Here is a 21,582-nt window from a genome sequence, read left to right on the forward strand (position 1 = left end):
GACTATTGTCCGTGCAGTTACAGACTGTTAACAGGCCTGTTTACAGACGTTATGATAAAGAGTACGGAGGTAGATCCGGTGCTCAGCGATTTCTCCACTTGGCAAAATCTTCTTCCATCTATAATGAATTAACTTCATGCTCGCAAACTTGTACATCAGTGTACCTGTAACGAATCATCCGAATTGACCGGAATTTCTGCCTAACGGTACGTTGTAAAAAATCGAATTAAACTTAATTGGAGCGTGTATCGCAAAGGCAGAATCTACCACCATTGATATGGGTATCAGGTACACCGGTAAGCAAGTTGACGAATCCATCGTCGTCGGCAAATGATTACCGGTTTGTTTCGTCAACTGGTCTCATTGTAATTTTTCACCAAGTTCAATTAATCCTTGGTTAGAGGCTCAACGATGCGATTCGTTCTGACAATTGGTTCACATCTAAGGATGTAAGGCCCGATAGTCTGCATGATCTCCGAAATAGGAATCCGGAATGTTATGCGAGGGAGTGGCGCTAGGACGCGGATAACGAATCTAACAGCAGCTCATCGTTCGAATCTAACGAGGAGGCGTGCAGGAAAAAGAATCTCCACTGTTGGCATCAACTCGCGTTCACCTACCTTTCCCTTAAGTAATTCCAAAGAGTTGACGACCGGTTCGTCGTCCGAACGTTGCGTGCGTATGGTGTATACGTATGTAATACACACGCGTTGAAGCACGTCGATGACGCGAGTAACTCCTTGAGGTATATTCGAGGCTGGTAGAGATGATGATCGGTTCGGAAGCAGTTCACCGGAAGAGACAATTTCTAACGGTTCAACGGGAGTCGTCGAAACAACGACGATGCAACGTTTACGGTAAATCCACGCGATATTCCGCCGACGATGCGTGTATTTAATACGTCAAGTATGCGTCACGCAATTTAACGCCACGTTCCAACACACACGCGTACACTGCGTACAAAGTGTATAATGAAAACTTGACTATCGTAAAAACTTTTGATAATCGAATGAGGATCGCCGCCGGCGTTCCGTAGTCGTAATTTCCTGCAGCGAGAAGCGCGCTAACAATAAGTAAGCTTTTAATCGAGCATGTCAACGTCGCGTCGCAAGCGAAGGACGAAGAATTAAGCACTTGTTCCACACCCCTCGGCGGTGATCATGACGACGGTTCGGGTTTCCGGGGCGTAAATCCCTCCGCCCGGCCCTCTGAGCAACGGGTCATCGTCATCTTCGCCGTCGGCGCGGACGTTCAGGCTTTTCGAGATCTCGGTGCCTTCGGGGCACCCTGCGTGCCGGGTTGCCGCCGAGCCGGGGCGCGTTTCCGGCGCGTATCAGGCCGACGCGGAAGAGGAGTCGCTGCGACTAAAGCGCTGGCAAGGTGCGCGGGCGACCGGTCCTCTTGGCTGCCGGGTTCCGACTGGCCTCTACGAGGGCAGGCCGATTCACGCGGACGCCAGGGCCGCGACGAGGAGAACGAGGAGAACGAGGAGAACGACGACGCGAAGCGACGCGACGCGACTCGACGCCTGACGCCCTCCGCTGCTCGCCGCGCTTGCTTACGACCGCTTACGACGCGATGCCTGCCCGGAGAACGGCGCTGAGAGTACGCTACGTGCACCGGTGCCACCGCCCCCTTCGCCGCACCTTCCACCGAGTCAAGACGCTTCGGATGGGTGACTCATTCTCGCAGCGTTCGACCGACCGACCGACCGACCGAAGCTGAAACGTCGCCGAGGCAATCGCGATCAGCTGCTATCCTAGATCATAGTTTGCAGGTACATTCGACATGGATAGAATTCTTCTCGAAGGATTTGGATTATCGTGCGGACTGGGGTTTGTGGGTGATGGACACGTTGGATTGAATAGAATCGGATCAAATAGTAAAACTTGGTTCAACAGTTGAATCGTAGCGAATAGTGAAATTTTAATCGAAAATTTGGTCTGGATTGAAAGATCGAATCAAGTCGAATGGTAGAGTCGTTTGAAAGGCGGGGAATCGAACTGTAGAACTAGATTTGGAAAATCGAATTTAATCGAATGAGAGTAAACTCGGTTGGAGAACCCAATCGAATGATGAAACGCGTGTAAAAAAATGAAACGAATTGAATAGTAAAACTCGATTCGAAAATATAATCGAATAGTAAAACTGGATTCAAAAATTGAATGAAGTCAAAAAGCGAAGCTCGATTTAAAAAAGGATTCGAATTGAATAGTTGAACTTGATAGAAAAATTTAATTGAATGGTGAAACTCGAGTTGAAAATCGAATCAAATATTCAAATTATATATTATATATAGCTGAAATTTAGAATTCTCCATTTTCGTATCCTATTTTGAAAGTACTAACTGAAATAGTGGAATCAAAGGTGGCTACGTCAAAATTCAAATAATTCGAATTTTTAAAAACCAAATCAAGTCAAATAATGAAACTAGATTCAAAAAGAAATCTAATCAAATACTGAAACTGGATTCGGGAACGTATTTATTAAAATAATCAAATACGGTGTGTCTGTCCAAATTCTCTGTGACAAAAAATTGAATGCAATTTTCGTAAACGTGTAGGAATATCTCACGAATCGAAGATGTACCAGAAGTACATTCCAGTTAAAGATCTGTCACGACAGAAATATGGTCTACGAAACGTTTGAAAGTGCAACTGAACTTAATCGAATTCAATTTATTAGAAACAGTATTACCTGGTTACAGAAAAAAAAATAATAATGACTATGAAGGGATCGTATTATTGAATCATTTCTACAACCGAAAAATCGTATCGTTTGACCAACTTTTATAATATAGAGCAAATTTTGTTCCTAAAGAAATTCGCGACAAAATCTGCGACTTTGAATGGTTACGAATGATGCTCGATGATTAAAGAAGCTTCATTCTCTTTGTTAGTGGAGTGCGAAATTGTGTGGACCGAAAAAAATGTTTTTGAAAACCAAATGTATATACGGTCAGCTATACAATTCGAATTAATAATTTTCCCTCTGTTTCATTCTGCTACAACAAACAAATAGATTTTAAGTGATACTCATGCTTATCTTGAGAGATTTTTATCAACTGTGAGATTGATTGATGAATTGCAGCGCTGTTACCTTATGATTGTTTAATTTTCTACATCAATGTACCAAATACCTACGCATATTATACATCGTATGATATGGATACATGAAAACTGTATGAACGAAGGTTGTTCATCTGATATTTTCTGAACTTTTATCTGAATCTGAATTAAAAATCGGAGTTTGTCTTCTTCACTTGGACTTCAACGTTCCTATTTTCAACTATAGTTACTGTTTATCGAACCGATTAATTGAAAACCGGCGCAAATCGACTTAAATTATAGTCTTGTTCTATCCATGGTCTTTAATCGCAAGGTGACATCTGGTTTTTTATTTCCTCCAACTTTCAGAATTTATTAATACGATGCGCAGAACAGTGGATTACATTGTTTGTCATCAGGCGCCGTTCCTCGCTTGCACAGCGTCGGCAACTCGCGTCTCATCAATGGAACGAAAAAAATTCTGAGTAATTCCCTCACGAATTAGCGTATCCGGTTGTAACTCAGTTCATTCGCCCCTTTCCATTCATTCATTCATCCGTTCGTTCATTCATTCTTTCGTTCATTCATTCATTCATTCATCGGTTCGTTTCTGTATCATTCTTTACCACGAGAGATAGTTTATCTGTAGCATACAAAAGCGTATCTACAATCATACGTGATCAAAGTACGGCTCCGAATCATTGCTTTGTCTCCGTGCAACTGGCTCGTCGATTCAATGTATATCGATACAGCTTACGCGGAATGTTAGTCACGTTTAAGCTAAAATTAAGAAGATTGAAATAACCGTTTCTGAATTCACGTTTCGCATAAGTATCGGGGACTGTCGAAATGATATTCTTTGCTGAAAGTCAGAAAAGCAGCTGATCGTGACATGAAATTCTTCATCAAACCACCATTTCGCCGATTTCGAAATCATTAATTTTGTTACCTTATATTACAAAAGGAGTTCACACTATGATCCTGCTTAGTTCACGTCAAAAAGTGACTTCGCGTTCACGAGTAAAATGAACCATCAGATTGTGACTCATCAAGTCCTTTTCCGCAGTATAACGTAAAGTTCATTTCCACGATTGTCACCGTCGATACTCTGCACTTTCGTACCTGTGTCTGCTGTAGACACGAGCATCGCCAGTTGGTTAGCACCAAGTTAGAACCTTCTTGATTATTACAGTGGCGGTTCTTCGCTGTTGACTCTGTGTCAGTGGAGAAATACACACGAAGACACGTTCTAGGCTCGCATGCACGTGTCTACATATGGATATACATTCTTATCTGAAATTTATTTGAGCTGAAATTATAACTGCCAGTTTGTATATTTCCATCGCAGCTTGTCAACTTACACTATCGCTGCTTTGATGTATATGTACGCTGTACACCACGCTTTCCATTTGCTCTTCGGTTTGGTGTAGGTAGTGACGCTATTATAAGCACACATCGAGTGCAGTTCAGATTATTTAAATTCGCCGAGAGAGAAATAATCGCGATATACTGAGTCATCGTGATTGAAATTTATATCCCTATGGTAGCTCTGCAGCATAACGCTCCAGCTCAATGCCAAATCTCAACGTCGAGTGCAAGTAATCGGCCACTCTAGTATTGGATATGTGATTGTTCGAACGTTGGAGACATTTCTAAAGAAATCCTCTCATTATTGACACGTGAGAATTTTTTGCAACGCGCCATTTTCAGCAGCAGCATTGGTTTCTGCAAGTGATGCTTGAAAATGACAGAATTATCACTTTTTTAAATATAATTTCATTCCCTTATTCCATCCCAGTTTTCGATAAGTCATTGAAGATGATGGACCAAAATAATTCGGTATTATCATGATGCAATTTTCTTACTTTTACATACAATTTTACATCGCTTGAACGTCGATAATCGCACAAACATCCATCGCGACAGAAATTTCTTCATCCTTTGCATTCGACTCTCGCACGTTCGTTCAAACATCTTTTGCTGTATGATCATTAATTATAATTATGCCCGGTGCTCGAGCAAAAGTTCTGCCTTCGTTTTCGCGTTGCTCTTATCGCGAGCGATTAGTCGAGCCTGACAACGAGACGTGTATTTGTTCATTGCTATTGTCACTGATGAACTAATGCCATATATATATATACATATAGATAGATAGATGGAAGAATGGATAGAATATAGTATAGATAAGTGGATAACTTGACTGCAATTTGCAATCGCGTTTGGAATTCGAAATTCGAATACGATGAAGGTGTCGACAGGTGAATTGGATCAGAAAGTGTCAAGTCTTTCTCGTTTCGGTGAGATGCAGCGGAATACTCGTATGTGCCGAGTCTGTGCTCGTCAAACAATTTATTACGATACTCATTTTTTTATGCTGATCACGACGTTTTCCATCTCTTGGAAGATTTATTATTTACCGACCAACACCGATTTTCCGATTTCACACAGACGAACACAGACGAGTGCATATTGGATATATACCTACACTTGACGCATCGTTGTATAAATTTCTATCGATCCGCGATCGTCTCGACGTTGAAAAATGATTTTTTTAGTTATTTCCTCAACGATTATCTATGAAGAAAAAAAGGAAAAGAAGAAAAAACTTGGTACATGCGTATGACTTCTGTCTTTGTGTGGCCGTTGCTTCTCCGTCATTCCAAGGCATACGTGGCGTCGTAGACGTTTGTTTGACTGTTTGCATGTTTTGTTGGAACAGCTTGTTCTTGCCTCGAGAGAGTCGTTACTCTGACTCACCGGCGTAATAAGAGTCTTTTTATCATTCCAGAGATAAGGATTAAATTTCATCCCCACCCAAACAATTCCGCCGCTTCGTGTATAATGTAAACGCGTTTATGCAACCTGGGATAAGTTCGAAGTATAATTATAATTTTTACAACGCTGATCGTGTCATCGAAAAAAATATCTTCCGCGCAGTTCGAGAATCAGTGTTCTGCTTTTTTTTTCTTCTTTTCCTATTCGTCAAAAACGTTCACTTGAATACAAACTTCACGCGTGGGTGAATGAAATCGTGTATCGTCTTCATTTACGTGGGTGCTGTTGAACGGGTTTAAATAATGCCTGAAAAATATAAAGCACTCCATATTTCGGGCAGGATTTTCAACCTTCGCGACAATCCGGGGGTGGAGGCAACAAACGATTCATTTTGTTGTGTCTCTGCATGCATACGCCGAGGAGCAATAATCCGTCTATCTTATCGGCCTGTCGCAGATTTGTAATCGCGGAAAATCTTGGTGTAAAAATTTTGTGTTTTCACTTCAGGTTATCAAGCGTTTAATGCGCAGATTATTCTCGTCTCAATGTTGAAATGACGATTTGATAAATTTTATTAAAAATTTTTGCGTAAGATTGAAAAATCTTGGTAGAAAAAGAAAGATCTAGAAATACGAAGATCGTAATCTTCGGAGAAATTAAAATAAAAACTTTGAATAAAATTTATCCTCGTGAACTTGATTCGACGATCGTTTCTGACTTGTTACGATCAAATCTCTGATACCGTACAAATTTAATTGAAGTCTGAATTCAAATACAACACGATTGTCTGACTCAAATGGTGCAAGAGAAGTATTGATAGCAGCTCTGCAGTAAAATGGGTTATCACACATGTGCGAATTGCTGCCAAGAGTATATAAATGCTGTGCAGTTAAAGTTTTCATTTTCACGATGACGAATCGTCACTCGCAATTACCTTGGGCTACATCCCTCAACGTTGCATGCGCTTTGATTGACGAATCGCGTGACAAATACTGCAGTCATTGTCAATATTGATCAGCGGTGAGCTCGCGTCACTTTTAGAACTCTCGATACACTTTGACAAAGTAACGCTTTATGTACATTATCAAGTTCTCAAAAATTCATCATCAAGAGAAGAAAAAAATTTCATTCCAGTTACATATATGCGTGAATTTTTTAATTTTATTTGCAATGTGGTCAAGGTTGGGTTGATTTTGTCTCCCGTATGCAGGCTAAAATCACAATCGAGGTGTTATAATCTCCTCAAAATTGGGGACTGAGAAAGAAATGGGATTAAATCGAGTTTCACCCTGTTCAATTAGGTGATTGAATGAAAAATTTGATTCTTCTTAAATCCTCTGAAACATCGTGCAATTTTTTTTCTCTTCACTTCGAACGTCCCAAAAGTCATGAATGCTAATACTTTATTCAGGTTTGAATCTTTTTTTCGTTGAGAAAGAGAGAATAATCTAAAAATCGAACTTCCATCACTAATTCAAGACCGTTCGGACATTTTGGACAAGGCTTCAGGTATTCCTGACTCTAAAGAAACCGCAGCGTGCGTTACATTTGTTCCATACGTGATTTTACAACCCTGGGGTTGTATGGAATTCGGATAACTACGACACACCAAAAGATATTTATATAATTAACTTCTTCGGATTCCTTTTAAGATTATAAATTAGTAATTATTTCCCAAATGAATCGTTACGTTAACGTTATTAATTTCAACCTCGTGAATTTTTTTTCGGTAACATAAAAAAAAAAAGATTGTCATAATTCATTGCAAAGTCGCGATGATAATGCTGCGCATGAATCTGTTTGTACTATAATATATTAGTAAACATTAGGGGCGTCCTTCGGACGACCTCGTGGTCGGATGTTCGTAGTATATTAAGTAGCGGCGTGTGGTTTGTTACTATACTACGGCGATTCCCAGGTATGTCCCTCGTATACGGTGAGATTAGACCATTATTACAAGTATACATAGACACACAGTGACGTCCAATAGCGCCGGCGGAAGAAATAGAAAGAGAATTCCTGACACTGGAAAGGTTGAATAGCCGCGATGATTTGTTACTTCCTTCGCTGCTTCATTATGCTTCGTAGGTACATGGCGCTCGGCATGTCACGTATGTCGCTAGTCAAAATATAAAATAATCACTTGACCTATCGTGCGTCGAGTTGTGTAAAGTTTTATTCCTTTCTATAATTTTTTTTCATTGCCTAACGCAATACGTTCGGGCTTATCTCGGACTACTAAATTGATAACCTTGAGTATGAGATGGCGTGTTAAATCATCTGGTAACTATGTACCAGGAATATATGTATACGTAACTGTTAATCGTATTTTTTCAGAAAATGTGAGCTGATTAGAAATTTTAATCTCTCAAACTGACTGGCTATTATTTTTATTTATGGAAACCAGAATTTCTTGTGCACCAATTTCAAAATGCTACATTATTTTGGGATCACAATTATTCCATTGATCAAACAGTGGAGTATCTTTTAAGCTACAACTCATACTTTCACACTTATAGAATTTACAATTGATGCGGTTACGTAATATTAACAAGGCTGATATTATGATAGATAGTTTATGGAATTTTTTCTCAGTAGTTGAACGAGTTGTTTTTCTGAATTTATATTAGTTCGTAATTGTCGTATTTAGAAAACTGAAATTTTACTCAGTAATCGGTTGAAAACAATTAATAAAACAAACACAATTGTGAGAAAGATTCTTTATCGAAAGACCTTAATATTTTCAATTCACTTTTTAAAATTCAATTCAGCTTGTCTGTACTTATCACAGAAAATAAAGATGATTTTTGAAAAGTGGATAGATTAGCGTTCGTCTGGTTTCAGTACCGAAAATCTCCTTGGACGAAAAGATAAAACCACCATGAAATTATGTTACCTTTGGTACCACGATTCTCATAAAAAAGCGGCCAGTTGTTTCGCCGATTTCAAATTCCTTCTCTCAACAGTGAGATGTTTTGGGAGTTGAATATTTTTCGTCAACGTTTTCTCGGTTCACGAGACATTTCTTTTTCTAAGAATTCAGAGACTCTCAACAATTTTGAAATCAGAGAAAAGATCGGACCGACTAGAAACATTCCAAAAACCGTTCAGTCATTTTGTTTAAAATGAAATTGAAATGAAATTTCGAAAGTCTGAAATTTTATTCACAGAGCTGATTTTTTTCGTCGAGTATTTACTCGAGAAGACGATAATCCTCTCGAAATTTATCAAAGTTATCTCAAATGCGAAACGCAAGCTGATCAAAAATCGAGACACCGCAATCGCTCTGACATTGACGTTAAACTTTGTATCTCCCGTCTCTTCGTGAGCTTGAAAGAAAAAAGTTTGAAAATAAATTGAAATATAAATAACACCGCCTCACCCTGAACCCACGTCGTTTCGATGTACAATTCGAGCCAGTAAACCGGATATCCGGACGCTTTGCTATCCGGAGCGGACTACTGGTCTCGTCGCTGTAACAAGGAACCAGCGTCCCTATCTATTCCGTTAGTCGCTATCTCGTATAATAATATCGGCTTCCTGAGAGCGACAGACGGTCCTGATTGCAGGCACTGTAAGGAGGTTGCTTCGCCCAAAAAAGGGATTCTTTCAAACAATTTTATTGCAAGATAGTCGATCATACATGGAGTATTCATCAAATTGTTATACTCTCGTACCACGAAGACTGCTTTGAAAATATGCCAAAATATAAAATTCTGGAATCGATAAACAAAAGCTAAGATATCGATACTTAATTTAAACCGCTTTAGAATTGTCGAAAATCTAATAGATTTCCTAGATTTCGATCTAACATGGTAAGTTTCATTGAGAAGATTATATTTCATAAAACCATTCCAACAGATTTTTTTTCATTGGTTAACTCGATATTGCCGTTCGTTAATCGTAATCAATGTCGATGCACTGTTGTAAAATTAAATATTTAACAATACCAGCATGATGGAAAAAGAATATTTTGTTGGTAGTGAAATTGTAGAAAATCGTATCCCGAATAAAATAAATCAGTGTAGAGTAAAATCGAACAAATCGACTAAATTTTTAACCATTATTTTGAGAGTGAATTGAAACGGGGCATCGATATGTGAGCTATTATTTATACATACCGGTGTTTTCGAGGGTGTTTTCGATTGTTGTATTCTTAAAGAGATCTTTAAAGTTTACGTACTTGCTGTACGTAAAGCTGTATCGTTATAAAATTAATGAAAAGAATTGATATTCGATCAACGAATCCCCTCAAGGTGGTTCATCACCCGTGAAATACGTTTGCTTCTATAATTTAGTTGGTTGAAAAAAAAATTTAACCTTAACGTTGATAGTCATGCTGATTATTATCATTATTACTAACGCAGGCACTCGAAAATGTCTCCGACCAAGGACTCAACATTATTCAGTCGAGAAAATTAATTCAAATGACGTTAAAAAATGAATCACTACCAAGTGGTGATAAATCTCTCAATAAAATCACAGCAAGTATAACAAGTATGAAAAACTTTTTTTTTAAATGTCTAATAATTTAGAGAACTAGTTTCGGCGTTAGAAAACATTCAATTAATTAATTTTTAGTGGAATTTACTCGCGAAAGAACTCTCTAAAGCTTACGAACCTTCGACGTCATTTTCTTCTGATTGAAACCTATGAAGGAGAGTTCTGTTTTGCTTTCGGTTTTATTTTCTTATCTTGAGAGCGTTGGCATCATGCATCTTATGCATCTTAAGCGTGTGTGGCGGCAGAATCGCTTTTCGCATTGGCAATATCGCCACAATTTACACACACACACACACCTACGTTAGGAGTTATAAGCTGCTGCAGACGCGCGTGTGCGTCTTGTGTGGTCATCCACTCTCGGCCAAAGATAGACGCTGACATCATGACATCATCTCGTACACACGCGAGCAACGCTTCATCCCGCCTCCCGATAAACACGGAACAACTAGTCGCCGTCTCGTCGTTTCGACGCAGCAATCCGCTTCCTGATTCGTCCTGGACTCCTGGCCTCCTGCTAGACTCGGAGCGCCGCTAAGTCTCGTCGACGTTACGGTTGCCTCCGGAAGTAGATGAGATGCGCCATTTGTGTTCAGTTTAACGTTTGCTGCCACCTTCATGAAATTATTTACTTCCCAATTTTCACTTTTAATCTTCTCAATCACGCAACTTATGACTTAAGTCCGACGTCGGGCAAGTTTTGGACAAAAGTTTGGATAGTGCAGGGGCGGGGGTGGGGGGGTTCTTATTCACAATTCACGAAAAAAGTTGGTATAATTATGATTACGGAGTGGCTGTGCAAGACAGATTCGGGAATTGTGGGTAACGTGGCTGATGAATTGTGCAAGACGCCTTAAACATGCCAAGATTTTCATATCCCGATTCGGTAAGTATTGGCGAATTGCCAATTCACCAGACGTATCACTCACAATTCCGAGCTACGCTAACGGCCTTACCGAAATCATAATTGTAACCGGAATTTGGGACGGGATTTAAAATTTGAAAGGATTTGAAAATAAAAGGGTTGCAATATAAAATTTTTGAAAACGTAAAATCTGTACCATAGCATTTTATACTTAATATAAAAAGTTGAGATATTTAAAAGTCAAAATGGAGGAAGGTCGTTTCGATTATGTTTGAATTTTTTTTAGTGTTTTTTGGTCATTATCTCTTTTTCGCTTCCATCTATCACGGATGATCCAATGATGAAGGGATGAAAGTTCAGAATGACCGTCACATCGAATGTCGAAGTTCCGAATGGTCAAAACTCCGAACCGTTTTCTCAAATTTTTGATGTCCTATAGCTTGAGTTTTTCGAATGTGCTCAAGTTTGCTTCTGTTGAATTGCGGTAGTGATGTTGCTTTATTCGTGTTCACCATCATTTGCGCCGATAACACTGTTGGAGGTTTTTTAAACAATTTTTTTTCTCTTTTCCGGGTGATTCGTCCTGGAATCAAGCTTCCTTACTTTTGCCAATTTTCCAACACAACTCTGACACTGCTCAATGCCATTTTCCTTGGAAAATAAAAAATGCGAATAAACCAACGATGGAAATTCCTGCAGCTGTCGAACCGCAACGCAACGCGACGCTGGCAGAGACCGTCATTCTTAATTTAACACCTATGCTGATAACCGAGGAGAACCTGCCACGGTGACGGAGTGCGTTTCTTTTTTCATTTCCTCGTTTTTGTTGCTCTCTTTCTGCTTGGCCGTGTCCAATGGTTACGTGACTTGGAAGCACGCGTGAGACGCGTAGGCTACGTACAACTTTCGTTGCGTTTCGCAACCCACTTATTAAGCATTTATATATAGAAACTCTATACACCCAGCATCCGACGTATACCGTCGAGCTCAGCCTTCTTCGAGATTCATCTCTTTCGATGGCCGATCGAGTCGTTTATCCGTGAAAATTATACTTGCACTTATACGCAGTTACTCCATCGTTTACGATTTATATTCACACGAATCATTTCCGCAGAAATTCCACAAGTATTCATAATCATTTACCAACTGATCATGAGCGGAATTTGCGGTTACAATATGGTACTGTCTAGAGGTTACAACAATGTTTTCAGATAAAATTAATCGAGTAAATTATAATTGTTATTATCCAGATAAGACTGCACCACTACCACTTCCATTGAATTTTACTTCCTCTACATCGATACAAATGCAGCAAAAATTAGTGTCGATCTAATGTATTATTCTGGTTTTTTCTTCTCTTTTAAGTATCTTCTGTTTACCGTCTTCTACGAAAGTTACCGCGATGACGATTCAATTTTCAATTTTTTTTTACCACATGATACTTTGCGGTTGATCGTGAAATTTTTATTGTTAAAACAGAAATAATTTGATTAGGTATCGATCTTTAGACAGTCGAGTAATGAATTAATCGGTCAATCAATCGTGGATTAACAGTGAATAGTAATGATATTTAAAAATTAGCACCTCACTACACTAATGATATTTTGCTCCTGATTTTCACAGATTCATGAAACTCTCTCATTTCATTTCTAAGAATAATAGTCACTCCATCTACATCGATATTCATTCATTCCATAAAATTCCTGGTAAAACCTGCAATATCAATAAAAATTAAGATTATAGTTACGAAACGAGGAGCAAATCATCGCGCAGAAATTTCAAACTTTAGTCAATTACGCTAGCGAAAAAATGAAAGAAAGGAAAATCGGATTCACATGGCCAAATTTGGCGGTCAAGTATTAGACAAAATTTTTTTTAATTCAAGTAAACGGATTTTTCAAGTATTCTTAAGGTTCCCTTTTCTGGTTAAAGAATTAAATGATACCTATACTCTTTTGGATTGAGGAAAAAAAAAACAACAAAAGCCAACGATAACATTACTTCTGTCTCATAGCCATATTTGGTAAAGTCAACAAATCATTTCTCTGTGTGTGTAATCATTTGAATACTGTGTCATCTTCATGTGACTAATGGGATTGATAAGTCTTTGATATTCCGAGGCCAAAAAAAAAAAAAAAAAAGAAAACGAAAAAAATGTAATTGATTAGATGCTGCCGCAGATATATTCGCGATTCATGGTCGTACAAGTTTCGAAACACTGTTTGACGAAAAGTTGCTGTATTGTTTAAAAAAAAATATTCATCTATAACCACAAAAACAAAAATCCAGTGACTTGCTCGCAGAATTTGCATAGCTTAGGATGTGGCATTATACATTATGCTTAATTTTATAATTGATGATCGATGATTGGTGATGTAATTATTCATCATCAATTCCATCGTTTAGTACGTGAAATAAGTTCATAATGTATATCAGTTGAATCGCAATAGTTTCTTGATTAAATAGTTGACGAAAATTTCTGAGATATCAGGGAGGATCATCAAGAGTTGAGGAAAAAATATTTTCACACTTCTTATAAATTTGACAATTTTTTTTAAGACTTCATTGAGTACAAACTTCGATCACAACGAAAATACATGTTATTGTTCCTTGTTTCCGAAAATTTTTGAGGAAATTTTTACAAATGATCAGGCCAATTGCCCTTTCGCAAGTTTCCTTGTAATTCTTTTCCAATTTTTAGTTCAAATTTATGTCGATTGATTTAAAAGTTTCTCCACACATATTAAGTTTTGTAATTTCTTGCTGTAAATCTTGCGATTCCCATCATCAAGGGCGCTCGTAGATTGTGTAAAAAAGTTCTCAATTTTTGCGAATTAAAAAGCATTGTAGAAGCTATAATAATCGATGAATCAGAGCCGAGCTTTCCAATCAAGCGAGCTTTCGATAAATTCGCTACAATCAGCAATGTTACCGATATCGCAAATTCCGTCCATGTTCAACGTGCAAAACCACACCTACACTCACGTAGCGTGCGAGTAAGTATTACAGCTTGCTGATGACGTCACCGAAGCCGAAGCCCCGATAGCAGCACCGCCCACGCCTCCGTATCATATCGCTCGTATCGTTTAAACAGCTCACATTTATAACTCGTATCGCTGTTCACAATGAGTTCATAATAATTTTGTAAACGTAAGCGAGTACTCTGCTACCAACCACGGAACCGGAAACGCACAATGGCACCTCGGTGTGTAAACACGAAGCGAGCCTACCCTAATCTCGACTTTCTTCGCAATCAATGCCTGACTCATAACTTCCCGTTCGCTAAAAATTCCTTGTTGGAAATAGTTTGTGTAAGATTTTTAAATTTTTTTTTCGCCATTTGTATGATTTTGTACTCATTCCAATTTTTTTTTTCAATTCAATTGGAGCTTAAGTGCATTTTTTGACGGTCGAAGAGCAACAATTCGAATTTCATTCGGTGCTCGTTTGAAATTACGTATTTCACCGTGTTTTCAGTGCCATATAGATGTGGATTGAAATTTGTAGTGAAAATTTCACATTTCAAGATATATTTACGTTATAGGTATAAGTTATATAATTTGACACACTATTAGTTATATATCAAGATTTTATACAGAACTTATATTCTCAGTATTCCCATCTCTTAATACTATCGACAGATCAAATGGAAAACCCAAATACGTTTTTATTACAAAAAAAAAAAAAAAAAATAAAAAAAATGGTGGAATTTTTAAGACATTTATAGTTCGTATTGAACATTGTGTATAACGTACTTTTTATCGTTCACCTCGTAAACTGCACATGAAGGGAATGGAGAAAGTTTGAATTCTACTTTACTCCGCGTGCAAACGTACAAGAAGGTATAAAATAATCGTTCGATTGTACGATGATGGATTGGTGCGACACCAAGTGGCGATCCGGAGGAGTATGAAATCAGGTTAAATCAGACACGCACTGATTTATTAATTGAAGTATTTGTCTATAGTTATTGGTTTCAAGTGACGACACGCGTATACGGTGGGAAAAAATGTAATCGAAGAACCGAAAGCTGCGTCCGTTACAATAGTTCAGTGTCTACCAATCAACTAGACAGACACCTGAAACCTTGATTAATTTTATTTACTCATTCTTGCGTCGGTTATAAAATTTTTGGAATATTTTAAAAGCAACCCTTTACAAATAGGTCAATTCTCAACTTACGTTTAGTTTGTGAAAACGACAATTTTCGTTTCTCAGGACATACTGACTGTTACTAATCGATAGAATTCGATTTGTTCGACTGTTTTTCGCCTCCCCGACATTAATGTAGCTCTTTAACTCGAGTGTACACTCGATGTAAAATCTAATCTCTATCTGTGAATCGAACAATTTGACCGGCATGGTCCGAGCTATTTTTACCGATCAAATACGTCGCGGGACACGTCATATTTTACATCCTTGATCCAATTCGACGCAGAATGTTACAGAGAATATGCGCATATATTCGGGCTGCAAAACTTCAAGAGAACGCATGTAACCGCGGAACATGAATTTCAGAAAATTTACGATTACGCGATCTTACACTCGCTGTTGTATGTATGTATGTACAATATGTTCGCATAACATATCACATATTGTACATACATACGATATACGTACACCTACTTCGGAAGCGACGATCAATGCCTCGATTATCTCGTGACGGTTGTAGTAAGATCAGGTTATGGTGTACGATGCTATATGTGTGCGTGTGACAGTCCGCATCAGACAGAAACGATGCCATTAGCAGTGGGAAACGACTGGCAGCAGTCTGATTCAATGATTCATCGTGCAATTAAGTCACTCTCAAATACGTGCATCGCATGGCTCGCAAAATCAAGTCTCGCCTAACTCTGTGAAGACATCTTGCAGGAATAATACGTCATACTCTACAACCGGAACCATTGATTTCAAAAAAGTATTTCAGAATTCGACCATGATGAATTTTTTTACCTGTACTCGAGGAAACACCCATTCGCTTCAGTATTTTCGGAATAGAATTCTTGTGAAAAAATTCATTTGAGTAAAAGCCTTTTATCAATTGCTTAACATTGCTTTGTCATTTCTGTATTTTCGCAAGCGAAGACTTGAGGTCATCTTGGTCCTTGAAAATTTAGTATTCTCGTTTATCAATTTCGAAATTTCGGTATTATTCTATTTCTAAGGTTTTTTGATTTTGTATCATGCAAGTTCAAGCCTCCTCGAAAAACGGGACCAACATCAAAGAGCGTTACGTTAACAAACTTCATGTTCGCTGAAAGAAGCAGCTGCGGTAAAAACAGTTCTGAGAAACATTGAAGAGAAAAAGTAAAAGAAAATTCTTTTTTACGGTGACGAAAAATTTTCAAGAGAATTAGAGAACCTAACCGTGTAAGAAAAACGCGTGAATAATGTTAAAAAGAGACGAGAAAAAAAATAATGTAAGAACTTTAACAATAGTCTATAATTTAAATAATGTTAAATTTCTTTGCAAATTTCTTTTCGTCAAGGTTACACATGCAGAATTCGTTGAAAATAGTTTTAAAAAAAAGAAGAAAAAACGAAAAACGCACGCCAGCTTCACAGGCTTAAGAGATCTGAAATAGCTCACATCAGTTGGCAGGTTGGATTTTCTCGTGCGGATTAGACTACAGTTCTAAGGCGCGCACTTGTCATGGGAATTGGCTCTTGAAATGTAAACACTGCACAACGGATGACGTTTCCGCATAATATCGCACGCGGTTTTGTCTGCAAGCTTTGCGACGATAGAATTTGCGAAGCGATCTGCGCACCGCGTCATCTTTTTTCTCATAGTTTACATTGCAGAAATTTGTAAATATTGCACCCACATATAAATCCTATACATATATTTTTAGAATTTTTCTTTACTCGAAAATTTAAATTATGTGGAACGGAGAATGACGGTTTTATATAGATGTATAAATATTTGCTTTAGAGATTGAGAAATCGAATTGACATCGAATAGGGAAAACCCACGTGACAATTCCTTTGAGGACGGTGATGAATAAGAAAACGCCTACGCAAGAAAATTGAGAAACAAAGAGAACGATTATTTGAATAAATGAAACTAATTCGTACATATGTGAAAATAAATATTTAATCTTCAAATTGGATGATCGGTGGAAAATTTGCTGTAACTCGTTTTTCATTATTTACATATTTTATTTATTTTTTCTGGGTTCCTAGTACTTGAAGACAAAATTTGACTAGTTTCCTAGAACACGGACTTTCTAACGCAGTTTGAACCGCGGCTTGAATTCCTCAAGTCATCCTCAGGCTGTTTATAGCAAACAATGGTGAAAACTAATTAGGTACGATCGCGACTAGCGGAGTGCCAATTACAGTTGTCATCACGAACATTGGCACTTCCGTGAAAAATATTCTATTCGACTTGCAAACTTGTTTCATCACTCGTATAATTGTTTTATACATATTGCGTTTATGTGTGTATAAATATAACGTTGTATGATGAATTCCGGCAGAATGACTTGACCAATTCTGATAAATTTTGGGGTGAAAATAGAACGTTTAGTTTAGATGGTCCGTGAAATTTTTCAAGCTTTTGTCACTTCCGATTGCAAGATCACGAATGTTTTTAATTTCTAAACGATTATCACGTAGATTTTAAACTGTATACTACGTATAATACTAAATTTGATTTGAATTAAATTTCAGTGAAAAACCATGTGTGAAGTCGATCACATAAGTTGTGAATTTCGGAAACACAACTCGATCAATTTCGGTTTTTTCAAAACCTTCAGGTTTAAAAATTGTAATAATAAAAAAATAATGAATCCGGAAAATTTTGAAAAGTATCAAAGAGATCGACGAGAAATTTGCACAGTTTATAAAAAATGAAAACTTCGTGTACATATGGCACACAAGTAGGGCGTAGCTAGTGTATTATAGAATAAGATAATTGCACCGACGACCTACAAAATCGAACGGCGTGCGTCACTCAGACAATGGCCGAGAAATGTTTGTGAAGTACTTTCAACCTTTTTTTTTTAATCTTGATCGATTTAGGACGTGTATGCATTACCAAATATATGGTTTTTTTGGTAATAAATGCGATCACACAAACAGATGTAGTTGATATTGATAATTTTTTTTTATCTCGCAAATATCTGTCTTGTTTATTACAGATAATTCAGCCAGCGATTGTATTACCAAATATCAAAGAATGTGCAGCAATAAGAACATTCACTTTTCATATGTTATAAGTTCATTGAATTGTCGACAAGGTTCCAGATTTTTATAAAATAAAAATTAAATTATTTAAAACATATAAGGCTCGAATGAGTTGACGGATAAGAATATCTTTGGCTTTGTTCGAAAATATGTCTGTCCTTAAAATCTTACGGGTAATCCGTATATACTTATTTCTGCACAAATTTTTTGGTGACAAAAAGAAATGAAAAAATGAAAAAACGAAAAAACAACTCTTCTGAAGAGTGAAACGAAATTTAAAAAGTGAACAATAGATTCAGGGAATGTTGATAGGTATCCCTGCATATGTGAACCCATCTCTTTGTGAACGCGTTACGTATGCCACAGTTCGATATAATAAAACAGATAGAAAGCGGTTTCGTTGTGACGTCACGAATTGACTCACCCGGTGATCGTTATATAGTGATCGTCGATAGATTTATCGTGTCTGACTGGCTTGTGCAATGAAAGCAGTGCTTTTAAATTTTTCCGATAAAGAATTGATCGGAAAATCTCAAATATATTCGATTTGATGCTTTCCAAATGTGAAGAAAAAGCAAGACTAATTGCAGGTAAAATCTTAGGAACAGTCATGAGTAAATTTACTTAGGTTAAATAGATAAATAAAAATACGTTGAACGCTACGCTCATTTCTGACTCATGGTTTTTTTTTTTTTTTTTTTTTTGTTTTATCTTGTGAACGATTATGTATCTCGTGTAATCAATGTAATGATTCAACGCAAAATCACGTCGACTCAACGTCGAAAGTTCATCTATTAACGGTAAACAATCAATATGTACTAATGGCCTATTAAATATGACCAGTTAAATTATTTTTCCTAATATAACTTCTCGGCGGTCAAAAAAAAGAGAGTCTAGATTTAACTTGAGAAAAACTTGACCTCGTGTGTCAATCACGTTACTTACTTTTAATCTCGTGGAATCGATTATTTGAGAGATAATACCGAAAACGATGGTCACATTATCTCATTATGTGTAGAAAAAAAAGTCACTATCCGAATAAAATGAAACAATAACAAATACATATAACCTTATGATTGACAAGAAAACGATTTCGTGAAATAATGATCCATCTGGGTATCTATAAATAAATGCTTTTTAACAACGAGAACAGATTATTATCTCCTTCACACCTGTTACACGTTCCATTTTTCTATTCTCTCAATACTCGCGAAACAATTAGAATTATCACTTGGAAATCAATCGATTCATATCAGTTCGTTGTAATTAATTGTGCTAATTCGATTTTCATGGATTTAAAATGTTCTTTATTTCAAGAATGTATTGTTTCAAACAAGCTATCAAATTTCAATTCAGAATGTGCCACGGAATTTCAAACGCGTCGAAACTAGTTGAAATATTACAACCACAACGTCTGAAAACATAAATTTTTTAATAAAAAAAAATTACAGTTGTTTTTTTTTTCACCAGGTTAAAGTACGCCAGATTTCTTTCTGTATTATGGCAATGTTTGTTTAGTCGAATGACTGATATGCTACATCGACGTTCGATCATCTGGTAATAAGATGAGTCAAAACCCACCTCCTTAAAGTAAATCTGTAATAAGTTTGACGAATGTGTTAACCTTGATACAAAACAGAGTGAATATAAAAATTCCCTAAACTTTCCGTCCATGTTTTCGAAACAAAAATTGACACGTTGTTGCAAAAGAAATCGAGGATTCCTAAAGTGGTTTCTTTATTCCCAGACAAAAAACGTAACCGCGATTCGAAAGGGTCGCAATGCGGAGGTCGCGGAAACCTCGAAAAAAGACAAAGGGTGAGAGTAAAAATATGGAAAAATTAAAACATCGAAGGGCCACAACATTAAATTCTTAAAGCAGCGAAAACTCAATTTACAAAATTTAAAATCTTTAACATCGAACTACGGAGAAGTAAAAAATTATCCTACAGCCAAACTGTAGAATCGTAAAAATTTCTCTCGATCATATAGAATCGTATACAAATTCCCAATTTCTCTGTTCCATGTTCCGACCTTTATATACTTCGTAACTCAGTATTTCGACTTTCTATTTTTTCAATTTTCCGTGCTTGAACGTTCCACATTTTTCAATTCTACGCATAAGATATTCGCGTCAATAAAAATTCGATATTCTGGTCCCTTTGTCGACCCCCAATACTATTTCGTCACCCCTAACCACTCCAAAAAAAAATCAAAAATCGACTCACGCGCTGTGACGGTGCGCAAGGTGAGGCGATGGACCCGCGGCAGGGTCGAAGAGGCAGATGGGATCCGGGTGAGGGCTGGCATCATCTCGGGCGTCGTTTCGTCTCCCGTTTCTCCGTCGGCGTCTTCTCGCCTTGCTTCAGTAGTCCGACGTGTTGCTTCGTCGGGAATAGCGGCTCGTTTGAGCGGCGGTTCTTCCTCCGGCACAGTCACCTCGGCGGCTATGCGTGTGTATAACAGACACATTCATCCGGTCACTCGAATGCCAATGGTGTTAGTGGTGCACCAAACTCATTGCGACATGCTCAACTGTGCAGTAAGTGTGGGCGGTTGTACCAAATACCGATACACTTTTCCTACATATGAGAATTTCTTCGTGCGCGTCAAAATATGAATTTTATAATTATTAAGTTATTGCAGATTTTTTTTTGCCTTTTTTCTTTGGGAAATTACAGTGGTTTCGTAGATTCAAATTTTTCCGACTTGGTGAATTTTATAACCACAAAGAAAATAAAGAAGAAAAAGCAAAATTTCAAAAAAAGGTTCAGATTGTTGATAAAAGTATTTTGGATAAAGTGTCGACCTTTTTTTTTTTCACCAGTAATACGTATGTACAAAGAAATTCTCTTGAGTTTGAAACAAGTAGGACGTACGGTGAATGTATGAAAATTGCAGAGTAAGATTTTTCCGAAGAACAACCCATACATTTATTACGATTTAATTTATACAGTGTTAAGTTATAGTTTAATTATACGGTTCAAGTGTTGCATGCAGTTTATGTTATTTTATATGTAGATATTTTTTATACCCAGAAAAGTCTGTACATATACATATATTGTGTATATTATAACATTTATAACTGTATGTATCCTATGGACTGTGGGTCATAACTAATTTTGTATGTCGTTGTCATTATCGAAGCGCGTGTCTCCCGTTACGTACCGCGAAGCGATTTCTTTTCTTTTCCCTATTTACTAA

The 21,582-nt window shown here is 37.4% G+C and overlaps 1 protein-coding gene and 1 long non-coding RNA gene across 2 annotated transcripts in view; both read right to left on the reverse strand.

Annotated features, from left to right (window-relative positions):
* Nucleotides 1-21,582, reverse strand: part of LOC124409672 (dual specificity protein phosphatase 10) — an 87,224-nt gene that overhangs the window by 62,393 nt on the left and 3,249 nt on the right. Inside the window, exon 2 of the mRNA XM_046887446.1 lies at nt 20,607-20,825. Within this exon, the coding sequence (XP_046743402.1) occupies nt 20,607-20,825 (219 nt within the window). The remainder of the gene's footprint in view (nt 1-20,606; nt 20,826-21,582) is intronic.
* LOC124409678 lies at nt 857-19,797 on the reverse strand. The gene is made up of 3 exons (XR_006929530.1): nt 19,785-19,797; nt 8,991-8,994; nt 857-1,419 (listed from the first exon to the last, which is right to left on the reverse strand). It is a non-coding gene; the product is annotated as an uncharacterized LOC124409678 (long non-coding RNA).

This window comes from Diprion similis, chromosome 8 (assembly GCF_021155765.1).
Source record: "Diprion similis isolate iyDipSimi1 chromosome 8, iyDipSimi1.1, whole genome shotgun sequence".
Classification (NCBI taxonomy): domain Eukaryota; kingdom Metazoa; phylum Arthropoda; class Insecta; order Hymenoptera; family Diprionidae; genus Diprion; species Diprion similis.